The sequence below is a fragment of the Camellia sinensis genome, unplaced genomic scaffold, assembly GCF_055761805.1.
Source record: "Camellia sinensis isolate YWXY unplaced genomic scaffold, ASM5576180v1 Unanchor1, whole genome shotgun sequence".
Classification (NCBI taxonomy): Eukaryota; Viridiplantae; Streptophyta; class Magnoliopsida; order Ericales; family Theaceae; genus Camellia; species Camellia sinensis.
In genome coordinates this window covers 11134999-11162615 of record NW_028128987.1, presented here as the reverse complement: position 1 = coordinate 11162615, position 27617 = coordinate 11134999, and the positions used below count along the sequence as shown (strand labels likewise).

Here is a 27617-nt window from a genome sequence, read left to right as displayed (position 1 = left end):
TAGTAATTCTTTATTAACTTTTACTTTCATCTAAAATACAACAATTAAATAACAACGGTCTAGGGTTTTTTTTTAAGGTGTAAGTGCGGGTTGATTTTTATGAGTGCTGGTGCCATATTTCAAACTGCATCTTCCCTCATTATGTCTGCAAAACTGTCTATTTGTATGCGGATCAGTTCGGATTTGGCGGTTCGGATAACCTTATGCCCAACCCTAGTTTGCATAATAGAGATTAAATTATTAATATATGAGCTCCAAGTAAAATAAATTTAAACTATTAATTTATTTTCTAGATAAATTAGTTGATAAAGGTGGGTTTGTAGTGTTGTTGAATTGCAATTGGCTGGTCACTAATTTTTGAAAAATAATGACCTTGTTTGCTTGAATGAATTGATTATTAGTTATTTTAATTTAAGAATATTTTTTTGAGCTAGATTTTGAATGTTTGTAACGGGCTTTTTAATACAATTTTTGCTTACAACCTATTTTGTATAAATAATTTAAATAAATTATAAATTTAAAAAAAAAAATTAATTATTTAGCAATTAGAAAACAGGTGCTCTAACTTTTTTTTTTATTATCAATTTTTAACTTATAATAAATAACACCAAATAGAGGCAATATTTAAATTCCCTACATAAGCTCCCAAAATTCAACTGATAATGATGTGATGTGTATAGTGTCAAATTTTAATTTGTTGTATACCTAATCGTATAAAACTTAACTCCCTGAGTTAACTTTTTAAATTTTTGACTTTTTAATTATTTTAACTAAAGACTAAAAAATCTCATTTAGAATGAACTTTTTAATTTTTTTAATTTTTACGATAAAAAATAAAATAATTATGATTTGAATATGATATTTCATTTTATTAGATTACAAAAATTATTTTATCTTTTTATGACCAAAATAACACAACCCAACCCATCATGTCAAACGGAAAAATTTTAGATATAAATTGTTGGCCTGGTTCACTTTCAATGTGGTAAGGTGTTTTAACAAAAACAAGTGAGAAATGGTTGCCTGCAGCGTCAATGATGAATACACGAGACAAAGAGTACGGACAGAAAAACCAACACACCCGGTGAACTTGATATCAAACTCATAAAGTATATCTCCGATTCCATCAGCCAAAAACATAGAAAAAGAGTCCAATTCATACACTTCCCTTTTTTTTTCCAAACAGAACTCAAGAAATTACAATGATAACTATTTTTTGGATCGAATAGCAATTTAGCCATCGTGCAAAAGTCATCAATTGTCAATGAACTACACTCAAAGATTGTGTTTGCCCAGATTGGCAGACCACTGCACATACATACTTCAAATATATAAGGGTGAAAACTTGTTACAATCAGATAAAAGAGGCAAATAAAAGGATGCCTTGGTGTTGACAAGAGTAAAAAACCAAAAAAACGAAAGACACAGGTTAAAAGAGTGGTTACAATCTTGAAATGTCAGATTTCACAAACCTGTAAATAGATGAAACGCTAGGAAATCAAATATAATTACAATTCTTGAGGAGAGTAGAGCATAGATTTGTCATGTTTCTGGAGGAGCTCTGTCATCTGGTCCGGCAAGCATGATCTGTCATTTTATAAATAATTACATGATTTCCGGGGAGGCTATTTCGGTGGCTCAAAGCATAGATGAGTAAATTATAGACAATTATTCCATGTAAATCATATAATAGAAACTTGACTCACATTGCAATCAAATGCAAACCTCCTGGCAAGCATGATGGCTGCATTCCTTTCCCTCTCTGACTCGAATGCCAATATAAAAGAAAGCCCTACTTTTGCTTGCCAAAATGATGCTTGAGCTGCAGCATTCCCACCACCTCTAACTCCACATAACTAAACGATGAGGAAGCAAGTCAGAAGTACTATAAACATGGTTTTTGTCTCCATCAGGGTCCAAGAAAATAAAAATTAACATTTTAACACAAATGCCTAAGCCTATAATAGAGGCCGTGACTAGCTTCGGATAAAACAAAACCTTCGGCGAACACCAATTACTGCGTCTTAACATGTTAATCAATTAGCAAGTATTCAAACATCAGTTAAAAGCCTAGAAGTTGGTAATTACAAATGACGCTAAGGATTGTGTTACATAAAGACACACCTATAGATGGTTAACAGAAGAATTAGGTACATAACTTATGTAATTTGAAATTGTCACGTTGTGTTATTTTCTACGTAAGCGTATTTTTGTACTTAACGTTTTTAATACAAATATGATTAATTGAGGGAGAGAACCCTAAGTTACTCTCTTTTCTTTTGTCCCCTATAGTTCTCTCTCTCAACCTCTCTAGCTATCTTCTATCTTCTATTTTGCTCTTATTTCTTCTCTCTAAATCTAACTCGGCATCATAACTCTGGTTCAAGGAGATCCTGGGTGCAAGTATTGTTGCCCCCCACTGTATCTGTCATTGTACACTTTATTCTGTTTGTCTTCATTCACCATGTTTCTCAGTCTGTTTGTCACTCCACATGCGAGACAGGGTTGCTCTTGAAGGGGAGTGTTAGCTTGATATACATAGTTGGACCCATTTCCTAATAGTTTAAGCTTTTGGGACAATTGGTGACTTAACAAAAATAATATTGAAAAGGAACCAAGGAAAGTTTGCAGTTAGACAGTCCAGCAAATAATGAAACCACAATTGGTGTGAGTATTTTATCGAATAACCATCTCCTAAGAAATTTAGAAAAAGCGATTGTGCATTCAGTATACGATTTACATGCTATATAGGAAATTGAACCTTTCCAGATTCAATACCTAACCAGCTGTATGACCAAACACTAGGTCGCCCAAACAGAAGCCAAACTGTTCTTATGTCATGCTCCTTTGTTTTTTTCTTCATTTTTTAACTAACACGCACGAACACTGAAAATAAAATAAATTAAAATCAAAGTACAAAAAAAGGTTACACTACCTGCATTGAAGTGGAATAGTATTCTTTAGCTACTGTTGTTTTGCCTTTACAGAGTTTGATCCTCATTTTACCCACATGAAGTACATGGATAGATTGTGATGGGTAATCTACCCCATTCATTTGAGCAATGACTACCTGGGAAGCAACATAAAAGACAATCAACAGGGCTAAACAATGATATAAAACATGAAGTCATGCTAACACTAAAAGATGAGATGAAACATTATAATGTGTCAGTAAGGCCCATTACATTCACTTTCTCCAGACTAAGTTGGACTCTGAAACAATTTGAACATTTCGAATTTCGGGAAAAATCAAGCTAAGAAATAAAACCAGATAGAGTTGTGGAAAAAAAGGCACCAGTTTGGGCAAATCCACGTCATAAAATTTGGCATTTTGACATTAATGGGACATTTAAGAGAGACCTCAAAAACACGAACAAAATGTGCAATTTTTCAAATCCACACAACACATAACTAACTGTTTGGAAGAAGAAACAAAACAATTAAAATATGTAGTTTGTCATCAACGAGCAACATAGTAGGAGAGTTAAATACGGGGATAAATTACAATTATTTCCTTATAATTATGCAAGTCAAAGACATCAAATTTTGAACTTCTGGTCAATTCATCAGTGCATATATTGTTAATCTACCCAAGGAACAGGCAAGTTAGCAAGATGCACATATATATATACCCATATTTGTTTGTCTGCCTATAAATTAAGTCAACATGCCACTATCAATAACCAATTTTTTTTTTACAAAAAAAGGATAACATACATTGAATTCCGTGTCATGCCTTCGCACCAATGATTCCACGTAGTTTCCTAATCCTGCAGCTGTTTAGGATGGATAATTGCATCAGTCATTCAAGTCTGGAAACGTAGCATTAATATGCATAGTGAGCTGCAATTTTAATTTTAATTTTTGAAAATGGAAATATACAAAACTGAATCAACATAATTCAAATTCTTGTAAATAGAGTTGGGAATCCAAGAGACCAAACCGGGATCAACTGGACCAGTGGTTGTCAATGCTATTTTCTGGCCATCTACAATAATTTCAGCTTGCAAAATTCGACTGACATCAAAGGGATCTGGAGCGTACACTGATTTGGTGGCTCCTGGCATATTGGAACTCGGTTAGGTTCAGTAATTTACCAATTGTTATCTAATATCCCAAAACATTCAAAAAGAAGGGGAAAAAAAACTGTATTCTCTTCAGAAATAACATGCAATATAGAGTGGGAGACAGTGATGCCCCAGATGAAGGAACAATAAACATTAAAATTCTTCAAGTGCAAAACAGGTGTTCAATGTCAAATCTACACCCATACTATATAAGCAAAAAAATGATACTATTCTTTGAGCACGGATACCTCTCCGAGAGCGGCGAATTAGTGTCGGACACGGACACGCGGTGGACATGTGTCCGACAAGCAGTAGAAGATGTCCCCTTTTATTTATTTATTTTTTGTTTTTTGCAACCGGACATGTAACAGACACATTCAGGACACCGCGGGATGAAATTCATAATTTATGAAACTTCTGTTGGCTATGAAGCACGGATACTTTAAAAAGGGTGACGTATCCGTATCGGATACTTATCGGATACCGATACTCCTCGGATACTCGCGGATACGTATCGGATACTTCTTAAAAGTATCGGATACTTCTTAATTAATTTTTTATTAATTTTGAAGTATCGGATACTTAATTTTGAAGTATCGGATACTCGAAGTTACATATTACTTATAATATTTTGTTTAGTTCTTTGATAAGAGGAATATAGTGAGAGTTAAAGTAATAGAATTTGTCAAATTGATGTATCCTTGTTGTCTCTCTCACTTCTCTCTCGCTTTCTCACTCTCTCACGTTTCTTCTCTCTGCTCTCATTCTTTTTTTTGGTGTTAGCATGTAAGGATGATGTTTAATTTGCATTTGCTTTTGCTTTTGCTTTTAGTTTTGGATGTTTTATGAATGTTTGAGCACTTTTAGGTTAATAGGAATCCCTCTTTTTATTTATTAATTTACTTTAAGTTTTATTTTCATGCATATTACATTATTAAAATTATAATTTTTTTTTTTTTACGAATGTATCCCGCTGTACCTGTATCATACTTTTTCAAATTTTGACATATCGCCATATCCACATCCGTGCTTCCTAGGTTATCATTGATGACTTAAAAAAGTATATTTGCTGAAATTTTTATTTAAGAATGGTTTTTTGGCTTTAGCTAAGGTCTGTGATATTCACTGATGAAGGGGAACAAGTTGAAGCTATTGACCTTGAAGACTCTTAGTTTTATAGGAATTTTTCTTCTTTATCAAGTTATCTTTTGCTTTAGGTTTTATTTTTATGCATACTGCATTACTAAAAATTGTTAAAATAATATTTTTTACGAACGTATCCCCGCCGTACCCGTATCTTAATTTTTCAAATTTTGTCGTATCGCCGTATCCATATCGTATCGTATCCGTATCCCGTATCTGTATCCGTGCTTCCTAGTCTGTTGGGGTCAATTTGTAAAAAAAAAAAATAGATCAATTTGTTAACTTAGAATCGAACAATACGAGAGAGAGAGAAAGAGAGAGGGGCTCGTCAGGCACACTGGGTAGCTCTTCACTGGTCAATCGTCGATCGTTGGCGAATCAGTGTCGGACACAAACATGTGGCGGACATGTGTCCGACACGTAGTAGAAGATGTTCCCTTTTATTTTTTTATTTTTTATTTTTTGCAACCAGACATGCAACAGACACATTCGGGACACCGCGGGGTGAAATTCATAATTTATGAAACTTTTGTTGGGGTCCATTTGTAAAAAACAAAAATAGATCAATTTGTCAACTTAGAATTGAACAAAATAGGAGAGAGAGAGAGAGAGGGGCTCGTCAGACACACTGGGTAGCTCTTCACTGGTCAATCGTCGCTCGTCAGTGATCGGTGGTCACTAGCCGCTGCTCTTACTGTTATTTAAGGTAAAACTTCGATCTTCTTCGTCATTCTTCTTCTTCTTCTTCGATCTTCTTCTTCTTCTCCGATCTTCTCTGTCGTCTCTCTCAGTCGCTCGCTCTCTCTCTCTCTTAATCACTCTCTCTCTCTTCTACTCTGATCTTCAACTTTTATTTTCTTTTTTCTTTTTTTCTTTTATATAGTGATTGTAACATCTCTGCCTCTGTCTCTCTCTCTCTCTTCTATTTTTTTTTCCCGATTTTATTTTATTGTTTCTTTTCTCTCTCTGTCTCTATTATTTGATTATATATACATATTTTCTAATTAGTTTTGTTAATTTTAATGATATGTATTATTTTGTATTTTTTATTACCTTTCAATGATTTTTTTATAATTTTATGACATATAATAAATAAATTTAATTATATATATTAAACGTGTCGTGTCTCCTATTTTTTTAAAATTTGCATGTCCGTGTCATGTCGCGTGTCCGTGTCCGTGTCCGTGTCCGTGCTTCATAGATACTATTAAATAAAATTAAAAAAAAAATAAAGGAAACTCATGTTGGATAACAGCGTTGAACAAAATAAAAATGGATAAGAAAAAAAATAACCATGCACAAATAAAGAATTCAGGATAATTTTAAATAATTCTGATAATAATAATAATAATAATAATAATAATAATAATAATAATAATAATTAAAAATAATGATGATAGTCATACTGATAACCTTAGCCTAATAACCTTAAAGTTATGGGTTCAAGTCTTGAGACCATCCCTTTGTGCATTATGTCAAAAGTTAGGTACATACTCAATCTTTCCCCTCCCAAAGACACATTAATGTTTACTAATTGGCCACTTTTTTTTTCTTCTTTTTTTTTTTTATGATAGTCATACTGATAAAAATATTTTTTTAAAAAAATATAAAATCTACCACCATAATTTAAATACATAAGAAGAAAAACTTAATTATTAACAACCAACTTAAATACTTTCACACAAAAAAAAAAAAAAAAATGGACTACTAGAAGTTGCTAGAAGTTGATTTCAATCCTCGTACCCATAAAAAAATTGATAGTGGAGGTTTAAGCAGAGTATCAAACTTAGAGTAAGCAAATATCTCTGTTCAAAGAGAACGAGGTAATCAAATCCTACGTTACATGAACTCGGGTGGGTGTCGGGTGCAGATATGTTATGTATAGTGTCGGATTAGGGCCCCTAAATTTTAACAAAATTGAAGGGCCCCAAACTAATTTTAGCTCTTATAGCTTTAGTAGGTTAAAAAATAAAAATTCAGTCCAACTAATCGAAGTTCACAAACTCAAGTTGTGTTACATGGACTCTTCTATTTCCCCCACAGTAGCCGTGTCCACTGGATATGACATGGGTAAGGGTGTGGGATATGTGTCCAACATTCATACCCAATTTCGACACTCGGATCCTTTAATTTGTTACAATATATGAGAAGAAGAAACTCACATTTGCTAGTAAAATAATATTTTTAGTCTCTCAGATGATTTAAATATAAAAATTTAATATTTTTTCTAAATCCTATTCAATTTCAAGTATTTGTCTATATAATTTACAACATTTCATCCGAAAATATTATATAATATGCAATATATATGTGTATATGACGCGTCCCCGTACCCATATCCAATTTTGGATATGTATCCCAAGATCTTAAGGTTTAAATTTATGAAGGTCTGACGCTTGAATCCACATCCTCATCCGCACCCGCACCCGCACCCGCACTCGCACTCGATACTCGTACCTGATCCATGTAACATAGAACTAAAGTAAAGGACCCTTATAGATTATGTAATCTTAATTAGTTATTTTGCATCCAAAAATGCCAGAAGTGTAATACTTAATTGATACTTTTTTGTAGTAGATTCAATTTTTATTTGTTATAATTACTTTAGATTTCATTTCCTATTTTTTCTTCTCTTTTTTCAGATTACACGATGTTTTTTTCTTGTTGTAAATTGAAATTTGTAAGAGTATAAAACAAGACTATTCTTTTTGTCTTTTTGAGTTTTTTAATGATTTCTTCATGTCTTGATCTATGTGATTAAATTTAGTTTATAATTTTAGTAATTATATATATAAGCAGAATTTGTGTAGGTATTAGCAATTAAAAAAATTACAAGTACTTATCATTTTATCTTTTATCATTTTTTTTTTTTTGGTACTTACGTGTATGTCCTAATAAATGGACTTATTGTCTAATAAGTCTTATGGAAAAAATTTGTCATAAAAAAGTCACTAATTGTAAGTTTTAGCGGCAATTTATAAAAATCATGACAAAAAAAAAGTCGCTAATTATCAATTTATAGCGACATATATAAAAAATTGTCACAAAAAAATTATTTTTAGCGACAAATTTACCAAGACTTATTTTCAATAGGACTTGATGGGAATTAAATCTAACTATTAGGACCTATTAGTAGTTTACCCTTTTTTTTTTCTTTTTTTCATTTTTTTTTTTTGGGGGGGGGGGTGTAATTATGTATAAAAGACCCCATTTCAAAAATTCCCCTAGGGCCCCTAACAACTCAGGGCCAGCCCTGTGTCGGATTCATCTCATTCTCATGTTATAGACACTAGGACACAGCTATATTTTATATTTCTTAAATACTTGTCTTAATTTAATTTTTTTTTAAGGATTTAGAAACTCAAATATAAGGGTTATATAAAAATGGATCTATTGCCAGTTCACTTAGTGGTCCAGATTTCAAAATAATAGATCTATTGCCATGTGCAAATGGCTTAATTAAAAGGTCTGTCAAGAAGCTAAAGGAGTCATTAGAACCTACAATAATTTGAGTAAAATGCAGAAACAATGTCAATAACATCAAAACTGAAAGTCAAAAAGTGATGAAGCAAGCTTTATATATGTAAATCTAAGGGATTGTTTGGGATGATCTAAATAAGTGCACTTTTTAACTTTTTATGAAATATGAGTTGGGTTTGAAATGATGTGTTAGAGAGGTGATGTGACTTAAATAGGATAGTGACTTTTTGACTTTTTGTCTTTTTCGAGACATGCCAAACTTGGCCTAAATATGGTCAAGCACTGCTCCAGTTTGCAAAAATATTATCTAGTTCAAAAAATTTCACACAATAAAATCTTTTCCATTTCACATATGTAGGTTTTTGCATAGTAATGGTAAAATCTTTACCATTACTATACAGATAAAAAAATTTGCATGCAAATTTCACACACTACGGCCTTTACACCCCACAACCGCAACTGCGTCACCGCCACCATTACGGCGACTGCAACCGCTTGTCAGAACCTTGAGTAAGACAAATGAAGCAAAAACCTACATATGTTAACTTGCATGCGAAATAACCACAAGTATTTGTAACCTAAATTCCATGGTTCTCTCTCTTCATCTAAGATAGGGAATACTAATATAATTAACAAGCACAATTATCACTGTGCACAATATTCTCCAAAAGATCAGTTAAGTTGACAAAACAAAATAGATCCATCTAGTATAATTAAGTGCTTCCCACAAAATGGTGACAAGAAAGTGCAGCCACCTTCTGCATACATACCTGAAATAAGATCCTTTTTGCCACCTTCTGCTGCCAAACGATACCATTGAATTGAACATCCCGAAAGTTCTGGAGCACTATCAGAGCAAGGTTGAATCCTTAAATATGAACCCAAAGTTTCAGAACCATCTAATTCATATGAGTGAGCCAAGTTTTCCTCACCCCTCCTGCTCTTTGCCAGCTGAGAAGGTCATGGAAATTAGAGTGCAATATTTTAATCACAAAACATCCATATCTCCACATCTCTGCATCATCGAATATGGTCTAAAAATGCAGAAAATATGAAGTACAAGCATAACAGAAGTTTTTACTGGTTGGATTTGGCTTACACTTCCTATCACTATAACAATAAAAGATTCAGAGAGAGAGAGAGAGAGGAGCAGATGACTATCCATACCACGATTTAAAAATAAATAAAACAAAACAAAACAAAACAAAGGTGAAATATAAAATTAAGATTAAAATGTGAATATATATATATACATCAAACATGGACCGTTCCAATACTCAAAAGATCAAGTGGATCCATGTGAAATTTTAGCTTTACCGATCCATGTATAACCTAAACTCCTTGGTCGATGAGGTTGTTCTAGTTTACTAAACAAAAAAGAACACAAGAGATCCAGAGGATGCAATGGCTAGGTTGGTCTCAATAAAGCGGAAGTCTGTTTAATGAGGAAAAAAGAGATACTCTGTACATGGTAAACAGGTTCCAGAGAAGTGAACCAGTACTCCACAGCCTGCATTGATTAAAAGAGTAGATAGGCAAGGTTCAAGGTGAATCTTCGCATTTTGGTTTGAAGCATAGGATCCCAGAATTTAAGCTATGCAGGTCTAGGACGTTGTCATTAGAATTTTGTCCTTCAAATAATATAAATAATTCTGAACATGAGGAAATATTTGTTTAATTTCTTCAAGGTGTGGTGGCAATTTCCAACCCTATGTAACAAATCCAATTCTAGACAGATATTGTATTGCACTATATTAGTTATATTAGCATAAGTTTAACCTGAATCCATTTCTAAGTAAATCCTACCAATCATTCAGTTTATAATATGAGCCTACCAACTTGAGGGGTTTATAGAAAAACTCCACTAATACAATTCAACATGCTGTTTAAGAAGCTAAAGTGAGGTTCTTAAACCTCATGGGCCCCCGATGCTAGAATTGAAACAACTCATTCCCATTCCCACCCCCACCCCAGATTCAAGGACCTCAACACTCAAAAATTGTCAGAAGTGCAATTCTTTGCCCTGTAAACATATGTACTTAGCTTGCTTCAAGATCTTAGACTATATTTTCAGCACAAATTACTTGGGGAACCTTTAAACAAGCTAACCAACCTATGAAACCAAGGCAAAAGAGCAGGACAATAACTACATCAAGAGAAAAAGAAATAGATCTACATAAAATTTTAAGAGTTGATGCAGCAACTTAATATTGGGAAAACAGTTCATGCAGCTAAACACTAATCTCAACTTCTGATACTTGGGGGCCATTGAAAAAAGAATAACATAAAGAACCACCCACACATCAAGCATACATGAACAGACATTGATTGATCATACAAAGAAATCAACAAAAGTTAACAAGAGAGAGAGAGAGAGAGACGAAGAAACGAACAAACCTCTTTCTGAAGCAGAAGAGAATGTTTAGATTTCTCAGCAAGCTGAAGTCTCAATGCTTGAAGCTCATGCTCCATGTCCATAACCTACAAATTTTTATGTTTAATTCACTTATGCAATAGAAGTAACTATATCCAAAAACAAAACTAAATGTTTGAATTGTAAAGAACATACATTACTATGAACCCAAACAAGCTAAATTATCTACTAATAAAAACAAAAACAAAAAATTAAATTAAATTATATTTACATTGCAGCGCAATGAGAACAATGCTGAGAGCAAATACAATGTAAAAGGAGCCTAGTTTAATTCATTAGAACTAATACAGCATACGTGCATAACAAGAACGTTTACCTAATTAGGCACTAACAGGAAAGTGGCATGGTTGCTTGTATTTAGTCAAGTTTTAGTGATACAGAGTATAAAAAGCTCAAGGAAGGCTAAATTCAAAGAAGTAAAGATATTTGGACATTGGCATGATTTCAAAGAGAAGCCAATAGGAACCTTATATAATTATGTTTCTAATGTTATTAGTATTATTTTACAATTATTTTTATGTTTTCTAGGATTTTTAGATCAGGGATATTTTGGTAATTTTCATATTTGCTAACAAGGCTATAGGGGTCGCCCATGGGTTGTCTTGAGGGTCAAGTTATTTAATTGATTTTTATTTATGTTTTTTATTTGGTCTTAAATTGGTTTTGAAAGCCGAGATATTTTTAAAATATTCTTTTTTTTGTTCTAGTTGAAATATTTCCAAAATCTATATAAAGCCATGTAATACTTCGAATTTAATAGAGTGGATATTTTATAGAATTTTTAGAGCTTTGAAGCCTCTTTGGTTTTGTGTGATGCAATGCTTAACCCTAGGTATGATGCCTAAGGCCTTTAAGAGTAATTCCTAGAACTATCTTCTTCTTTCCCTTCCTTTCTTTCTTAAATTTCAGTGTTTTCACAGCCCAAGAACAGCCCCTAACAACACTGTCCTACATCATCCTACTATCCCTTTCAAAAAAAACTACACTTGTGAACAGGACATCTCTTTAAACAGCAGCCTTCATTATCTTGTGCAAGACCATAATTTTCTCAGCTCATATTATTCAACTCATCCATATAATAAGTTATTGTCCGAAATATATGAAACTCTTTATGTTTCACTTAGAAAATATGAAGAAGAAGAACTCCGAAAAATATGAGGAAGAAGGAATATATTTCTGTTATATTCAAAACTTCTTATCTTACAAGACCAAATGACACTCCTTATATAGGAGATATTACAAACATCATCATAACCCATTATATGCCACTTACATATTATATATTACCACTATCTACCACTATCATATTATATACATGCCACTATCTACCACCAACACCACTATCATATTCTATACATGCCACTATCTACAACCAACACCACTATCATATTATATGCATGAACACAATTTCCAGCACTCCCCCTCAAGCTGGTTTGAAGATATCTTCCATAGCCAGCTTGCTAGTCAGCTTATCAAATTGCTTCTTGTGTAGTCCCTTCGTTAGCACATCAGCTAATTGTTCACCTGTTGGAAGGTAGGTCATACAGATTATGCCAGCATTGATTTTCTCCTTGATGAAATGTTTATCCACTTCTATATGTTTTGTGCGATCATGTAGAACTGGATTATGAGCTATAGATATAGCTGCTTTGTTGTCACAATAGACCTTCGTAGGTGTCGGGTGAGAAAGCTTTAATTCTTCAAGAATTCTTTTAATCCACATTACTTCACAGATTCCATGGGCAACAGCTCTGAACTCTGCTTCTGCACTACTTCTAGCTACCACATTCTGTTTTTTACTCCGCCATGTAACTAGGTTCCCACCTACAAAGGAGCAGTATCCGGATGTTGATCTCCTGTCTGTAACACTTCCTGCCCAGTCTGCATCTGTGTATACTTCAACTTGAAGATGTCCATGTTTCTTGAATAGTAAGCCTCTCCCTGGAGTTCCTTTCAAATATCTTAAGATCTTATAAACGGCCTCAAAGTGCTCTGCCCCTGGTGAGTGCATGAACTGACTTACCATGCTGACTGCAAAGGCAATATCAGGCCGCGTATGAGACAAGTAAATCAATTTCCCTACAAGTCGCTGATATTGTTCTCTCTCTTTGACTTCTTCAGCCTTAGCAGCTTGTAACTTCAAGTTAGGCTCGATCGGAGTCTCCGCCATCTTACAACCAAGCATACCTGTTTCTCCAAGGAGATCAAGAACATATTTTCTCTGATTAACGAATATACCTTCCTTGGATCTTGCAAATTCCATTCCGAGGAAATACTTGAGGGCTCCCAGATCCTTAATGTGAAATTCTTTTGCGAGTTTCTCTTTGAGAGCTGCTAACTCTGCTTCATCATTACCAGTTAAAATGATGTCATCAACATAAACAATCAAAATTGCAATTTTACTGTTTTTTGAATGTTTATAAAATATTGTGTGATCTGCTTGACTCTGCGAGAAGCCACAACTGATAACTGCCTTCCCAAAGCGTTCAAACCACGCTCTTGGTGATTGTTTGAGTCCGTATAATGACTTGTTCAATCTGCATACTCTGTCACTTCCAAGTCTCTGCTCAAATCCCGGCGGTAGGCTCATGAACACCTCCTCTTCAAGATCACCATTGAGAAATGCATTTTTAATGTCAAGTTGATGTAGAGGCCAATCTGAATTTACTGCAAGAGATAACAGTACTCTGATGGAATTTATTTTAGCAACAGGAGCAAACGTCTCCTGATAGTCGATCCCATAAGTTTGAGTGAAGCCTTTAGCTACCAGTCTCGCCTTGTATCTCCCAACGCTTCCATCTGCGTTACATTTTATCGTAAACACCCATTTACACCCAACTGTTTTCTTGTCTTTGGGTAGATCAACTATCTCCCAAGTACCACTTCTCCTTAAAGCATTCATCTCCTCCATGACTGCTAATTTCCAATTCGAATCATCCAATGCTTCCTGTATATTCCTTGGAACAAACAAGTGTGAAATCCTAGATGTGAAAGCTCTATGGCTTTTAGACAGTCTTTGATAGGAGAGGTAATTTGCAATAGGATGTTTAATGCAATTTCGGACACCTTTCCTAATTGCTATAGGTACATCAAGGTCGGAAATAGAAGGAATAGGATTACCTAAAATTTCGATGCCAGAACTCGGGTGGACATTCGGGTCATTAGGATGGACATTCGGGTCATTATTCCTCAGATGAAATCGCTTCCTAGTATAAACCTGAAGCTCAGGATTTAGATCATTTTGTAGTACTTCTCTCCCTAAACAAGAATCTTCTTGACTAGGCACCATAGAACTTGGTTCTCCTAAGTGATCATTATCAGACAGATGTGGTTTTTGTGTAGGATAAATGACATTGGGGAGCGGGATAGAAATATCCCAAAAACGGTCTTCTACTCCACTTGTCTCCCCCTGAAGAGAAGTGTTGGGGAAATAGGATTTTGTTTCCACAAATGACACATCCATACTTACATGAAATTTCTTGTTTTGAGGATCGAAGCACTTATACCCCTTTTTGTTTGAGGAATAACCCAAAAAAACACATTTTATAGCACGGGGGTCAAGTTTTGAACGAAATTGACTGGGAACATGAACATAGGCAGTACATCCAAAAACTTTGGCGGGTAAATCAGAAAACAACCTCGTGTCAGGAAAAAAAGTTTTGAGACAATCAAAAGGTGTTCTGTATGTTAACACCTTTGTAGGCATCCTGTTTATCAAATACGAGGCTGTTAAAATTGCTTCACCCCATAAATATTTAGGAACATGCATGTAAAACATTATAGCACGTGCTACTTCAAGTAGATGTTTATTTTTTCGTTCTGCAATGCCATTTTGTTGAGGGGTATCCCGACATGTAGATTGATGAAAAATCCCCTTTTTTTCCAAAAACTCACCCAACTGCTCATTGAAATATTCTGTTCCATTATCAGAATGTAAAATACCAATTTTGGTTTGAAATTGGTTTTCAATCATATTGTAAAAATTTGTGAATAAATTTTTCACATCAGATTTTTTATTCATCAAATAAATCCAACATAAGCGGGTATGGTCATCAATAAATGTAACAAACCATCTTTTACCAGAAAGAGTAGTGATTTTAGAAGGGCCCCAAACATCACTATGAATCAAATAAAAAGGTTTTGAAGCCTGGTAAGGTTTTGGCAAATAAGTAGAGCGATGAAATTTTGCAAAAATGCAACTTTCACAATGAAAAGAAGAACAATCGATCCCTTTAAATAATTCTGGAAATAAATGTTTCAGATAAAGAAAACTAGGATGTCCTAGCCTATAGTGCCATAGCATTATTTTTTCTCGAACAGAGATTGAACTGGTACTATTAAAGCTCTGAGCTTTTTTATTACTAACAGGTACTTCATCAAAGTAGTAAAGACCTTCAAGCATCCTAGCACGCCCAATCATCATCCCCGAGTTCTGGTCCTGAAATTCACAATGGGATTCAAAAAATGTAACACGACAATTAGAATCCTTAGATAGTTTACTGACAGACAAAAGGTTACAGGCTAAGTTGGGGACGTGAAGAACAGCATTGAGATTAATTTTCTCAGTTAGTTTAATAAATCCTTTTCCTGCAATAGGTGAAAAACTACCATCGGCTATTCTGATTTTGTCATGACCAGAACAAGGGAAATAGGTACTAAATAAATGGGAAAAACTAGTCATGTGATCGGAGGCACCGGAATCTATGATCCACGGAGAGAAGTTTAGGCAAGAGAAGGCTTTAGGATTTCTACCTGTTTGTGCCAACAAAACACTAGGAGTACCGGTTGAGGAGTTGGATTTTATCAGCTTTAAGAGTTGATCAATCTGCTCTTTGTTGAAGGGACCTGAATCGGCTTCATTAGCGGTAGGAAAGCCACGATTCTTCTCTCCTTGTTTGCTGCTTTTCCAGTTGACAGGTTTGCCATGAATCTTCCAACACGTTTCGCGTGTATGGCGAGGCTTGTTGCAAAAATCACACCAGACCCGTGACTTATCATCAAACCTGCGCTGGTAATTTGCATCTCAGGGATCAACCCCGATCACATTTTTACATTAAAAAAAAAAAGGATAGGAGACACTGTATGGTCGTGTCAGACCATTGGTGAAGACACTGAAAGGTGGTGTCATAACGTTGTAGAGGACACTGTATGGGGGTGTCATAACTTTGTAGAGGACACTGTATGGTGGTGTCATAACGGTGTAGAGGACACTGCATGGTGGTGTCAGACCGATGTAGAAGACAGTTTATAGGGTCATGTCGGACCGTTGTAGAAGACAGTTTATGGGGTCATGTCGGACCGTTGTAGAAGACAGTTTATGGGGTCATGTCGGACCGTTGTAGCAGACAATGTTGTGACAGTTGTTGTGACAGTTTACGGAGTCTTGCTGGACCCTTGTAGAAACTAACCGGAATCAATGTCGGGACAGTTTACAGAGTCTTGTCGGACCCATGAAGGAGCTAACCGGAATTAATGTCGGGACAGTTTACAGAGTCTTGTCGGACCCATAAAGGAGCTAACCGGAATCAATGTCGGGACAGTTTACAGAGTCTTGTCGGACCCTTAAAAAGTCGCACCCTCAAAAGGTGTGCCCAATTTTTTAAAAGGCGTGCCATCAAAAGGCGTGCCCATTGTATCAAAAGGTGTACCGGACATGATGGCGAGGCGCGTGACTTGGCTTGCGCGCCCAGGTTGTCGTCTAGCGCCGAGCGGCGCATGATACGCGTGGCTGCTTTGGCTATATAACCAAGACGAAGGCAGAGGCTGAGGCAGAGAAAAACTGAGAGAAACCTCTGAAAAAATCCTTCGTGTTGCTGAGAAAAAGAGTTCCTTGTGCTGAGAGAGATAGTCTGTAACACTTTGTTGCCCAGAAAATGGCCTCGTCTTCCCGTGGACTGCTCACCCTCTTTCCCGACCTCAACGAGTCAACAAGAGAGAGAACTGGAGCGGTGGCACTGGAACCTCAACCGAGTGCCCCGGAGTTTGCTCCGTTGAACTTTCCGATGCGGTCGGTGGAGCAAAAAATGGCAGTGCAAACGGATGTGGAGGCTAATCAGTATACTTTGAAGGCATGTGTGGAGTCCATGACGGCGGTCACAAACTTGTCGCACCGGCTGCAGAGTAGGACAAATGAGGTGCAGCAATTAAACGCCCAGCTGGCTCTGCTCCAACGCATGTATAAGGATGCGCGAGCAGAGATAAGCGTGCTAAGGGCAGAAAACAAGGAGCTGAAGCGGAAGGCCACCGTGATGTTCCGATTTGGAGGGCCACCATATGCTGTAGTGGAGGAGCAGGGAGGAGGCAACTTGCTTGGGGGTCTAGGAAGCACGGAGGCAACACCGTCAAGGGCCGCACAGGACGGAGGCAAGAAGAAGAGACTGGCGGCAGAGTAGATAAGAAAAACTCCCGCCTGTGGATGTGGTGTTTGTTTTTGTTGTTGTTGTTGTTGTTGTTGTTTTTTTTTTTTTTTTTTTTTTTTTTACACAACAATCTTGTAATCAATCAATCAATAATACATTTATACAAAAATGCCTATTATATAGGAGATGATTCTGGAGTAGGTGAGGAGTGAGTGGTGGAGAGTAGGTGAAGTGGAGGTGGTAGTGGTGTAGTGGGTTAGGTTTAGTGGAGTAGGTGAGGTGGTAGTGGTGGTAGGTTTATGGTAAATTCTAACAAATCACACCAGACCCGTGACTTATCATCAAACCTGCGCTGGTAATTTGCAGCCTTGTTGGCCGCAACATCGCTAATTAAAGCAGAAATTTCAATTGATTCACCATTACCTTTTTTCTTAAGCATGACGCTCCTTCGGCTCTCTTCCCTTCTGACTTCGGCAAATACTTCGCCAATGGATGGGAGAGGAGGTCTGCCAATAATTCTTCCTCGCACTTCATCGAACTCAATGTTGAGGCCGGCAAGAAACTTGTAAATACGGCTGTCTTCCACAGTTTTCTTGTGGTGGTTGCAGTCGTCAACCGATTTCCATTCGTATGTGTTGAAGATGTCAAGATCCTGCCACAACCTTTTCAACGAATTGAAATATTTGGTGACGGAATCATCTCCTTGACGAATCTCTCCCGACTTCAAAGTTAATTCGAAAACTTGAGATTGATTTCCTAGGTCAGAATACATCTGACTAACATTATCCCACAATTCTTGTGCAGTAGTATAGCACATGTAATTAGAGCTTATATCCTCCTCCATGGAATTGACCAACCATGTCATAACCATGGAGTTTTCAGCGTCCCAATTGTCGAACAGCGGATCATTAACAGCAGGAGCCTTCTTGTCACCAGTGATGTAACCGATCTTTCCTTGCCCACGGATATACATCCGGACAGATTGTGACCAGCGGAGAAAATTATCACCATTTAGGCGGATGGTGGTGATTTGGACAGAGTGAGAGTTGGACGTTTTCACCGGAATGGCAGCGGCAGGGGTTGAAGTGGTTCCGGACGTGACTTCCGACATGGCTATGACGGTTTTAGGGCTGCTGTGTTTTTTGTTGCTCTGATACCAACTTAGAAAATATGAAGAAGAAGAACTCCGAAAAATATGAGGAAGAAGGAATATATTTCTGTTATATTCAAAACTTCTTATCTTACAAGACCAAATGACACTCCTTATATAGGAGATATTACAAACATCATCATAACCCATTATATGCCACTTACATATTATATATTACCACTATCTACCACTATCATATTATATGCATGCCACTATCTACCACCAACACCACTATCATATTCTATACATGCCACTATCTACAACCAACACCACTATCATATTCTATACACACCACTATCTACCACCAACACCACTATCATATTCTATACATGCCACTATCTACCACCAACACCACTATCATATTATATGCATGAACACAATTTCCAGCAGTTTCCAAGAACACATATTTTATAAAATTAGGACCATACCCATAACCTGAATCAGCTTATTTACAGCAGTCAGAAACCAACCTAAAATAATGGTCTTCTTTCTTTTCTTACAACACTGGAATATTTTAAATCAGAGAGAAAGATGTACTAGTGTTCTGCTTGCTTGGAAGTGCCCAGAGCTAGCAGCAATTTCTTTATCATATTGTTGGTTTTCTTCATGGAGAAAACTGAAGAAAAATTGACTTATTTCATAGGAGGATATATTTTAAAAGTTAAAAATACAACTTTATTCCTGCGACTATTACATTCTTGTAAAGTTTCTTGTTTCAGGAAACATGCTGCAATCCCTTTCTTATTGTATCATTGTCAATAAGAAAACCATAGACTTGAACCTGCATCTTTTTAGTAATTTAAATCAAATAGTTGCCATTTATACTAGAGAAGAGTCAGGAGCACCATGGGAGACTAGTTCTAAATCCTAAATGTATTTGAATGCTTTCAAATGGAAAAGACATGTCCATTGCTATTAGGGAAAGATAACCATTCAGCTTGACAAGGCATGCTTTAGTCCTTTAAGTTTCAACCGAACCTTAAAAAGTCACTTCAATGACATTGACATCATCTTCCTTTGAAATGGTTCACAGCTAATATTATTGTCGCCATCAGAATACATTTTACCCCACCATCTCACTATACCATGCATGAAACTTACTCCAGAGATCAAGTTTAAACCAAAAATTAATTGGACAACAGTTTCCAATGTACAAATGGAAACGGTATCATTTTGGCTGAGTAAAACTTAAAATCCAAGAGTACATGGCCAACTGAAGAAACTGAAAATATGGTACGGGAATATTTTAATGCCATATTAGTAGCTGAAGTCTTTCAGGAGCTGAATCTCAAAATTGAAAAAAAAAAAATTAAATTAGGATTAAAATCACCTTTAACTAAGCATCTTCAGCATTCAATGTCGAGTCAAACTTCTCCAACTAAAACAAGGGAAATTTAGCTGACCGCTCCATTGGACCCTTGATTGATGAAAAGGACAACCCAATTTATTTTGCTTCATAAACCCCCTAGGGAGAAGGCGCATAATTGAGTAAGGACAAAGTAAAATATCTTCTTCTTTTTTTCTTGGACAACATTACCGGAGTAACATGTTAATGTGAACCAGAGTAACATGTTACTGTGAGACAGAGTAACATGTTACTGTGAGACAGAGTAACATGTTACTGTCAACATCAATTTCGACAATAATAATAATTTTTTTTTTTTTTAAGAGTTTCATAGTCAACATGGATCTTATTTGATAAATCTTGATAAGAGATTCTAAAAATACTAATTTTATTAAAAACCGACATCTAAATCAAAAGTTATAATATTTTAAAGTTTAATATTTTGGTAATAGTGGTATGTGTTGGACTTTTCAAGAAAAACTTTTTGCACTTGTCCTTAAAGTATTAAAGTTTTATTATGAGGGAGCTTTGACCAAATCCCCCCTAAAACAATTTAATCCATTTTAATATATTTTCAGTTAAGTGGTAGTCAGCAAATGCACTTACTATAAGATCAAATAACACATGCCTTCCCTATTTAGAAATTTATTTATACACATACATAAAATGAACGTGAAACATTGGCAGGATTAATTTCAATAAACAAGAAGAAAGGGTCCACAAAGTAGACTAAACTCTTTAATACTTGGAATTATTTACTAGGATAGTTCCATGAATCAGTGTTAGGAACCAGTGTACATACCTTGCTAGGCTGATGCAACATTTTGATGCGTCTAGCCTCTTGAACCTCCTTCATCAATTCTTCCAAATCCTAAATATTTAACACAAAATGTCGAAGTTGGGAAATAAAGACATTAGCATAACATAAAGTAGTTTCCCAAACAAAAGCCCCTAATGAGAATAAAAGTTTAGATTGTTTGTGCAATTTTCTTCTCTACCAAAGTAGAATACAAATATTCTATTGGATTGCAGCAACTTCTTTATTTGCAACATTTTTAATTGAAAATAACTTCTAGCAAATTATGATACAAAAACAAAAACAACACCCAAATTGTACACATTAATGTGTGTTTGGGAGGGGAAAGATTGGGTACACACCTAACCTTTGGCATAGTGCACAAAGTGGCTGCCCTGAGACTTGAACCCATAACCTCAAGGTTCTAGCAAATTATGATGCGAAAAAAATATATATATATATATATATATATTTGTATGATGCCCAATTATGTAGCAACTCACATTGGTGTGAGTGATTCATGATATTCAACAAATATCTTCCTTTCAGCTCCTTTGACGAGGAGGAGGAGGAGGAAGAAGAAAAGGATAAGGAGAAGGACGCAAAGGAGAAGGAGAAAAAGAATGAGAAAAAGAAGAAGAAGAAACCCAAAATGGACGGAAGAAAGGAAGAAAATACATCCAAAAAGAAGGAAGGAAGAAAAGAAAACAAAGAGGGCTTCCTCTACAACTGATTACCACAAAGTTAGTGTGATTGATCTTCTCCTAAAATTGTCTTTCTGAAAGTTTCCCTAAGCGATAAAATTTCCAAGCAAATCATTCAGAAAAACACAGCTTAGGCAATATATATAGCCACATCAAAATGCATGATTCGGTGTAATCTTTGAACAATAAGTTCAAGTAAGTCATATTTACCTGTTTCCCTGAAGCGCGGGACATATGTTCTTGTTCCTGAAGCGCCACTTCCACTCTTTGAACTGCCGCCCTGGCATTCTCAATTTCTGCCCTAGCAAAAGCTCTTTCTTCATCAACATGTTTCTTAGCATCTTCTGAAGCCTACAGATGTATTCAGAAAGAAACAAAGGACGAGTTTCATGTGTATTAAAAGTTTTGTATGGGGGGAAATAAAAATAAAAATCAGAAGAGAAGAGACCAATAGAACATAAAAACAATGAATTAAATTGAGTTGCAGAATAAGAGTAATTAAAGATAAAATGTAATCACAGTAACAACAATGAATGAAGAGTAATTAAAGAAGAAACTATTAAGTAGAACCTTGAATACCAAGTAGAAGGAAGGTTAACATGAAATCTAGATCATTTTGCATGAAACAATTTGCGTTCTTTACTCTTAGCAAACAAGATAGGATAATGTTGCATTGTCATAGAAATGTGGAATGTATGCATCATTAGAGTTTAGCACTAACAAAAAGAGGATGAGGGAAGAGACTTCTTTTTGTCTAGTTGGTGTTGTATGTGTTGCAAAGATGAGGAATCATTTATTTCGTCACAATGAAGTGGTGAAGAGAGTTACAGAATTTACTTTTGTATATTTTTGGAGCTACCTAGGTCATGTCTGCAATGTTTTGAATGTTTTACTAGTCATGGGTAGGGGGTGCTCATCAAGAAGAGTCGTAAAGGTTGGAAGGCAATGCATGTGATATGTATGGCAGGAAAAGAATAGGCACACCTTTGAAGAGAGATAAAGTTGTCAGTACATAGATTAAAGTCCATGTTGGCACAGTTTTCATTTTTGGCTTAAAGAAAATTTTTATGTATTGTCTTTTGCTCTTGTCGACTTTTTTGGAGAGCTTTCTTTTGAAGCCCCTTAGACTACACTATATACATTCAATGTACATGGGCTATGCTTCTGCGTCTTTTCAATATAATTAATTTACTTAACAAAAAAAAAAAAAGATAAGGCATACCAATAATGAACATGTACCCTTATTTAATACCAAATGATAGACATACAAATAAAATAAATTTATTTAATTTTCTTTAAGCCCTACCCTGATTTATGAATCTTATCTTCCTTTTTCAAGCAAGAATCATAATAATGAACAGAACAATGCACATAGACAGTCCATAATGTGTGAAGCGCCCAAAAAGAACATGAAAGAGCATGCTGTAAAAAGATAGTATCGCCAGTTATTCTTACCACTGAACATGAACCAAAAGAAGCAAGAAAACATTCTAATATATTGCTAGAACATACTTTTGCTTGATTCTACACATATTATATGATTTATACATAGACACACTAAGAAGCACGGGCATGGACCCGTGACACAACATGAAAAATTTCAAAAAATGTAGAACACGAAACGTAAGGGACACTTGCAAAATATGTAATTTATATGTTATATATAAAGATAAATTATTATATCATAAATGTTAATATTTAAATCAAATATAATAATTTTTAAAGTTTAAAAAAGAATATAAATTTACATTATTTCTATTTTATCATTGAATTTCAAGTTATTTTATTCAAACTTGTATTGTTTCATGTGTGTCTAAGTGAAGTGTCCGATGAGTGTCGTGTCATGTCGGTGTCTGACACGTTGTCAAAAACAACATTTTATCTTCTTAGAAGTGTCTATTCTTTTTAGTAGACACATTAGCTTATGCTTTCCCTATTTTGAAATAATGTGGATGCTTTTTACAGCTGGAGCACATGCATCCCAATGTCCCAAAAGTAAAAGTTTTATAGATCTATTCTTTTGCACAGCCATAAACCAACACCCAACTTTTCCATTTTACCTGCTTAAGAAAATTGGCGAGTCTTTTCACTTCTGCCTTCTCTTGAATTAGCTCTCCTTCCCTATGAGTCAACTGAACTGCTAAAGCTTCAACCTGGAGGATATAGCCAGAATTACAGCATACTAACTTAGAGAGAAAATAGCAATATTAGAGACAATAATAAACTCAAACCTTGATTATATTATCCTACAGCATGCTCACTTAGAGAGAGCATAACAATATTAGTGACAATCATAAACTCAAACCTTGATTATATTACCCTCCAGCATGCTCACTTAGAGAGGGAGAGAGAGAGAGAGAGAGAGTATAGCAATATTAGAGATAATCATAAACTCAAACCTTGATCATATTATCCTAGCAGCCATTTTTAATGAAAAGTTATGATATGGAGACAAAATTGCAAATTTCATAATCCCACATAAGGAAAATAATCAGTACTTTTTCAATTACTGTATCAAAACTACTAGAAAAGAAAAGGAAACAAACAAGAAAATGGCCATAACAGAGTAAAAGGGCTAAGAAAAAAATATATCCCAGCAAACCATCTAATGATTCAAAAGGTTTTGGCTTTTAGCTAATCCAACAAATGAAATAGAAGACATATCATAGAAAAAGATTATTACATATGCTATGCTCAATGAATGGAAGGTGGATTTTGCTAAGAAAACCCGAGTGCCACCTTAATTGTAGTTGAATATTGATGTGGACCAACTTATTGTTGTAAATAGGCCTTACTTTAGCGGGTCCAAGTGTTCAGCCATCTCAACCTGAACAATGGACTGTCTAAGATGTGCATCATTTGGCTCTCCAGGGATCAAGCTAAGATGTCAAGGCCAAAGAGACTTCATCACAAGCCTAAAGCTTGGTTCAACATGTAACTTGCTCAACATTATGTCTGTATCATCTATAATATAATACTTCAAAAACAAATTAAGGACAGCAAGGCGCGAAAGGTTCGAGTGCTAACAAAAGCTCTTGGGTTCAACTGCTGGCATTTCCTTAGCCTAGCCAGTTCTGCTTTCCTATGTTAGCTGAACCAATGTGATAATGAGCATATCTCACGAGAACTGAGCAAACCACTTGATCATTCTTGGAAAATATCTAACTTCACTTTAAATAGCCAGGGGCATTTAGGAAAGAAAGAGTTTAAATAGACAAACTCGTATTTAGGTACGTAATCCATAAATGGATCTTATTGTTCTCCCTTGTAGACCTCATTTTGGAGTGTAAAATAAAAGCTTTCCAATCCAAAGAGAACATTGCTTCAGGAAATTTGAAAACAAACATATGTTACTACCTTTCAGTAGGTCACATCAAAGTCTCAAGAGTGGAAAACAAATCAAACTCTTGCTCTTTTGATGTGCCGTTCATTCCCTAACCCAGCGGCAAAACCAAGACTGTCATATTATAAATGCAATGGGATTTGCATCAGTGTAGAAGGAGATTTTACATTCTTTGGTTGCCTGTTTGAGCTTTCCTCCATTAATCTTTTCGGTTGTCTCCACTTTGTTAGAGGCCTTATCACCCTGTTTTCTTTTCTCTTCAATAAAATTTTAAGGTAGCTTGATGAGTTTGCCATTGCACCAGGTGTTGCACAGATTCCATTTGGTACTTTCAAGCTTTACTACAGAAGTCTTTTACTGAATTGTTTTCATTGCAAAGAACCATATTGGATGCTTATAATACTTTGCAAGTAAATCAGTCAAAAAGTTGAATGGCATGCAATGTTCACAAAGAACTGAATACTTTAGTAAGATTGAAGGGTAATATTTTCTTACACAAAAAAAATTGAAGGGTAATAACTTTTTTCCTCTCAAAAAACTTGTATAGTCAAATGCAATAGCAGTATTGTTTTACATGTGAAGTCATTCAATGATCAACTTTTCTATGGAACAAAGAAAGGAAGAAAGTGGAAAAAGAACTAACCATAGCAATAGCTTCTTCTACATCATCCTTATTTTTACCAGCCACACGGCCTCTTAAGGCTTCCAGTGCATCTCTAAGCTTCTTTAGAAGTACATGTTTCTCCAAAGAAGCAGCATCCCTGAGTCTAGCCTGTATTAGATGAATGAAAAGCATTTAAAACCACAAAAAGCGGTCTTACATTATTACTGAAACTAAATGTGATCAAGTTTTTAACCCAAGCTTAGAAGTTATCAAACCAAAGAAGCATCAATGGTTGACCCCTCAAAATGTTAAAATTTGGTTCCACCTCTCATTAATGCTTCATTTGTTGGCTGAAAACTAGTAAGGGAAAAAAAAAAGTACGAAGATATATTTCAAATACCCATGTTATTTGGCAAGTGCTCAAATAGTCATACTTTTTTCAAACTTTTTTTATTTGTGATGATTTTTTTTTTATTCTTTTATTTTTCAAGTGCTATTTAGAAGGATCTAAAAACTAGAAAAGTCAAAAAATAAAAAAATTCACTAAAGTAAAAATAATAATAATAATTCAAACCCCACTAATCTTTTCCAATAACAAAAAGTAACTTTTTTAGTAGGGTAAATTACATTTTTCACCCTCCAACTTTCATTTGAATTTCACACTAGTCCCTCATTTTCTAATTGTAAGAATTGAATTCTCACACTTGAAAACCTATTTGATATACCAGTTTCCATAGATGCACGAACAAAACCACGCGACGAAACTTAAAAATAAACCCAAAAAGTTGGCAAAGCGAAACCTCATCAGACAACTTAGCTGCTGCAGCCAAACCCTTCTCAAATTTACTGGCAAGGTCGCGAACAGAGAGACGTTTCTGCTGTTCCAGCAACTGGGCAGTTTCTCGAGCAATGACCTCCTTCATGGCTAACACTTTGGGATCCTCCACCTCCACAATCTGGTTGTTAGCACCAATTTTATAAGTTGGAAACCGACTAGTAGCAAATATCACATCTGCTGAGACTGGAGGAACTGCCTCCTTTTTCATTGAATCAGCAAAATCACGGCCTACCCTCGTCATGATACAAAATTTAATTTCTGTCACCAACAAAAGCAGAAAAATAACCCACCATTCATGACGAGAACTGTCATAAATTTATTTACAAAATTTTAAGGCTTCATTTGGCAGAGGCTTAAAAGCCAACTTTTATTGGCTAAAAAAGTCCGTTTTGCTATAAATAAATAAATTTAACTCATTTGACAAGCCCATTTCTCATCAAAAAGCTTACTTTAAGCTGTTCTAAAAAGCCACAAGAAAAGCCAAAAAAGCTAGAAATGTGTCCCAAAAAAAAAAAACAAGATTTTTAGCATTGTTTTTTTGTAAACTTATTTTAAGCCAATAAACTAGCGTTTTACCTAACAGCCAAAGAAAGCCTAAGTTACCAAAACAAACTAATTTCCAGTATTGGTCAATGCTTACCAACCCAAATTACTAATAATTGAGCAACTAATCTGAAAATTGAAATTGAACAACTATGTCTATCAACAAACAAAGAGACCCCTAAAGGCAAGAAATAATTTTTCAGAGTAATTGACATGCTTAATCAAATGATCAATTAATACAATGAACAAAACATAATGATCATAGATACACAGAGAGGACTATTGAAAATCAACAAACATGAAAATTGAAGAGAACAAAAATAAATAAAAAATCACTATGCTGAATGATCAGAGCAGTGGTTCAAAACTAAATGCTAAAGAAGAAGGAAAAAAAAAACCCCAAACCCAAACCGTGAAAATACAAGGTATTGAAAGAAAGAAAGAAAGAACCAAAGATAGAAATGAGACAAAAAAATGAAAACAAAAAGGGTAAGACTGTACTCACAGATCACGTAATTAAGTCCTAACAGACGAGATGAACAATGGCGAAGTTTGGTCTCGGTTGCAGGCAGACTTGAACGATGTTTTCTATAGAGAGAGAGAAGAGAGAGAGAGAGAGAGAGAGATTCTGAATAAATAGAGAGATAAAAGAAGGGGAAAGAGAATGGAGGTGTTTGGGTTGGCTTGGCTTGGTTTTACTTTTTAAAAGCAAAAGAAGGGCGAAGAAAAAGCCGCCTTAACGAAAACACACACTACTCTCGCTTTTGTCTATCTCTGTGTTAAATGTTAGTGACGTCGTTTTGTTGGGTAC

At 35.2% G+C, this 27617-nt stretch overlaps 1 protein-coding gene across 2 annotated transcripts; it reads right to left on the bottom strand.

Annotated features, from left to right (window-relative positions):
• Positions 1 to 1197: 1197 nt before the first annotated feature.
• Positions 1198 to 27617, bottom strand: LOC114273520 (stomatal closure-related actin-binding protein 1). Of its 2 annotated transcripts, none has more exons than XM_082910804.1 (13): positions 27312 to 27617; positions 26226 to 26521; positions 25465 to 25593; positions 23539 to 23631; positions 21689 to 21829; positions 20781 to 20849; positions 11088 to 11171; positions 9461 to 9641; positions 3944 to 4060; positions 3718 to 3776; positions 2936 to 3070; positions 1707 to 1856; positions 1198 to 1587 (listed from the first exon to the last, which is right to left on the bottom strand). In XM_082910804.1, exons 2-13 carry the CDS (start codon positions 26502 to 26504, stop codon positions 1543 to 1545), a joined length of 1482 nt encoding a protein of 493 aa, XP_082766930.1. In that variant the 5' UTR covers positions 26505 to 26521; positions 27312 to 27617; the 3' UTR covers positions 1198 to 1542. The 2 variants fall into 2 exon arrangements, with proteins under 2 accessions (XP_082766930.1, XP_082766931.1); XM_082910805.1 differs by having other exon boundaries at positions 26226 to 26491; positions 27312 to 27544.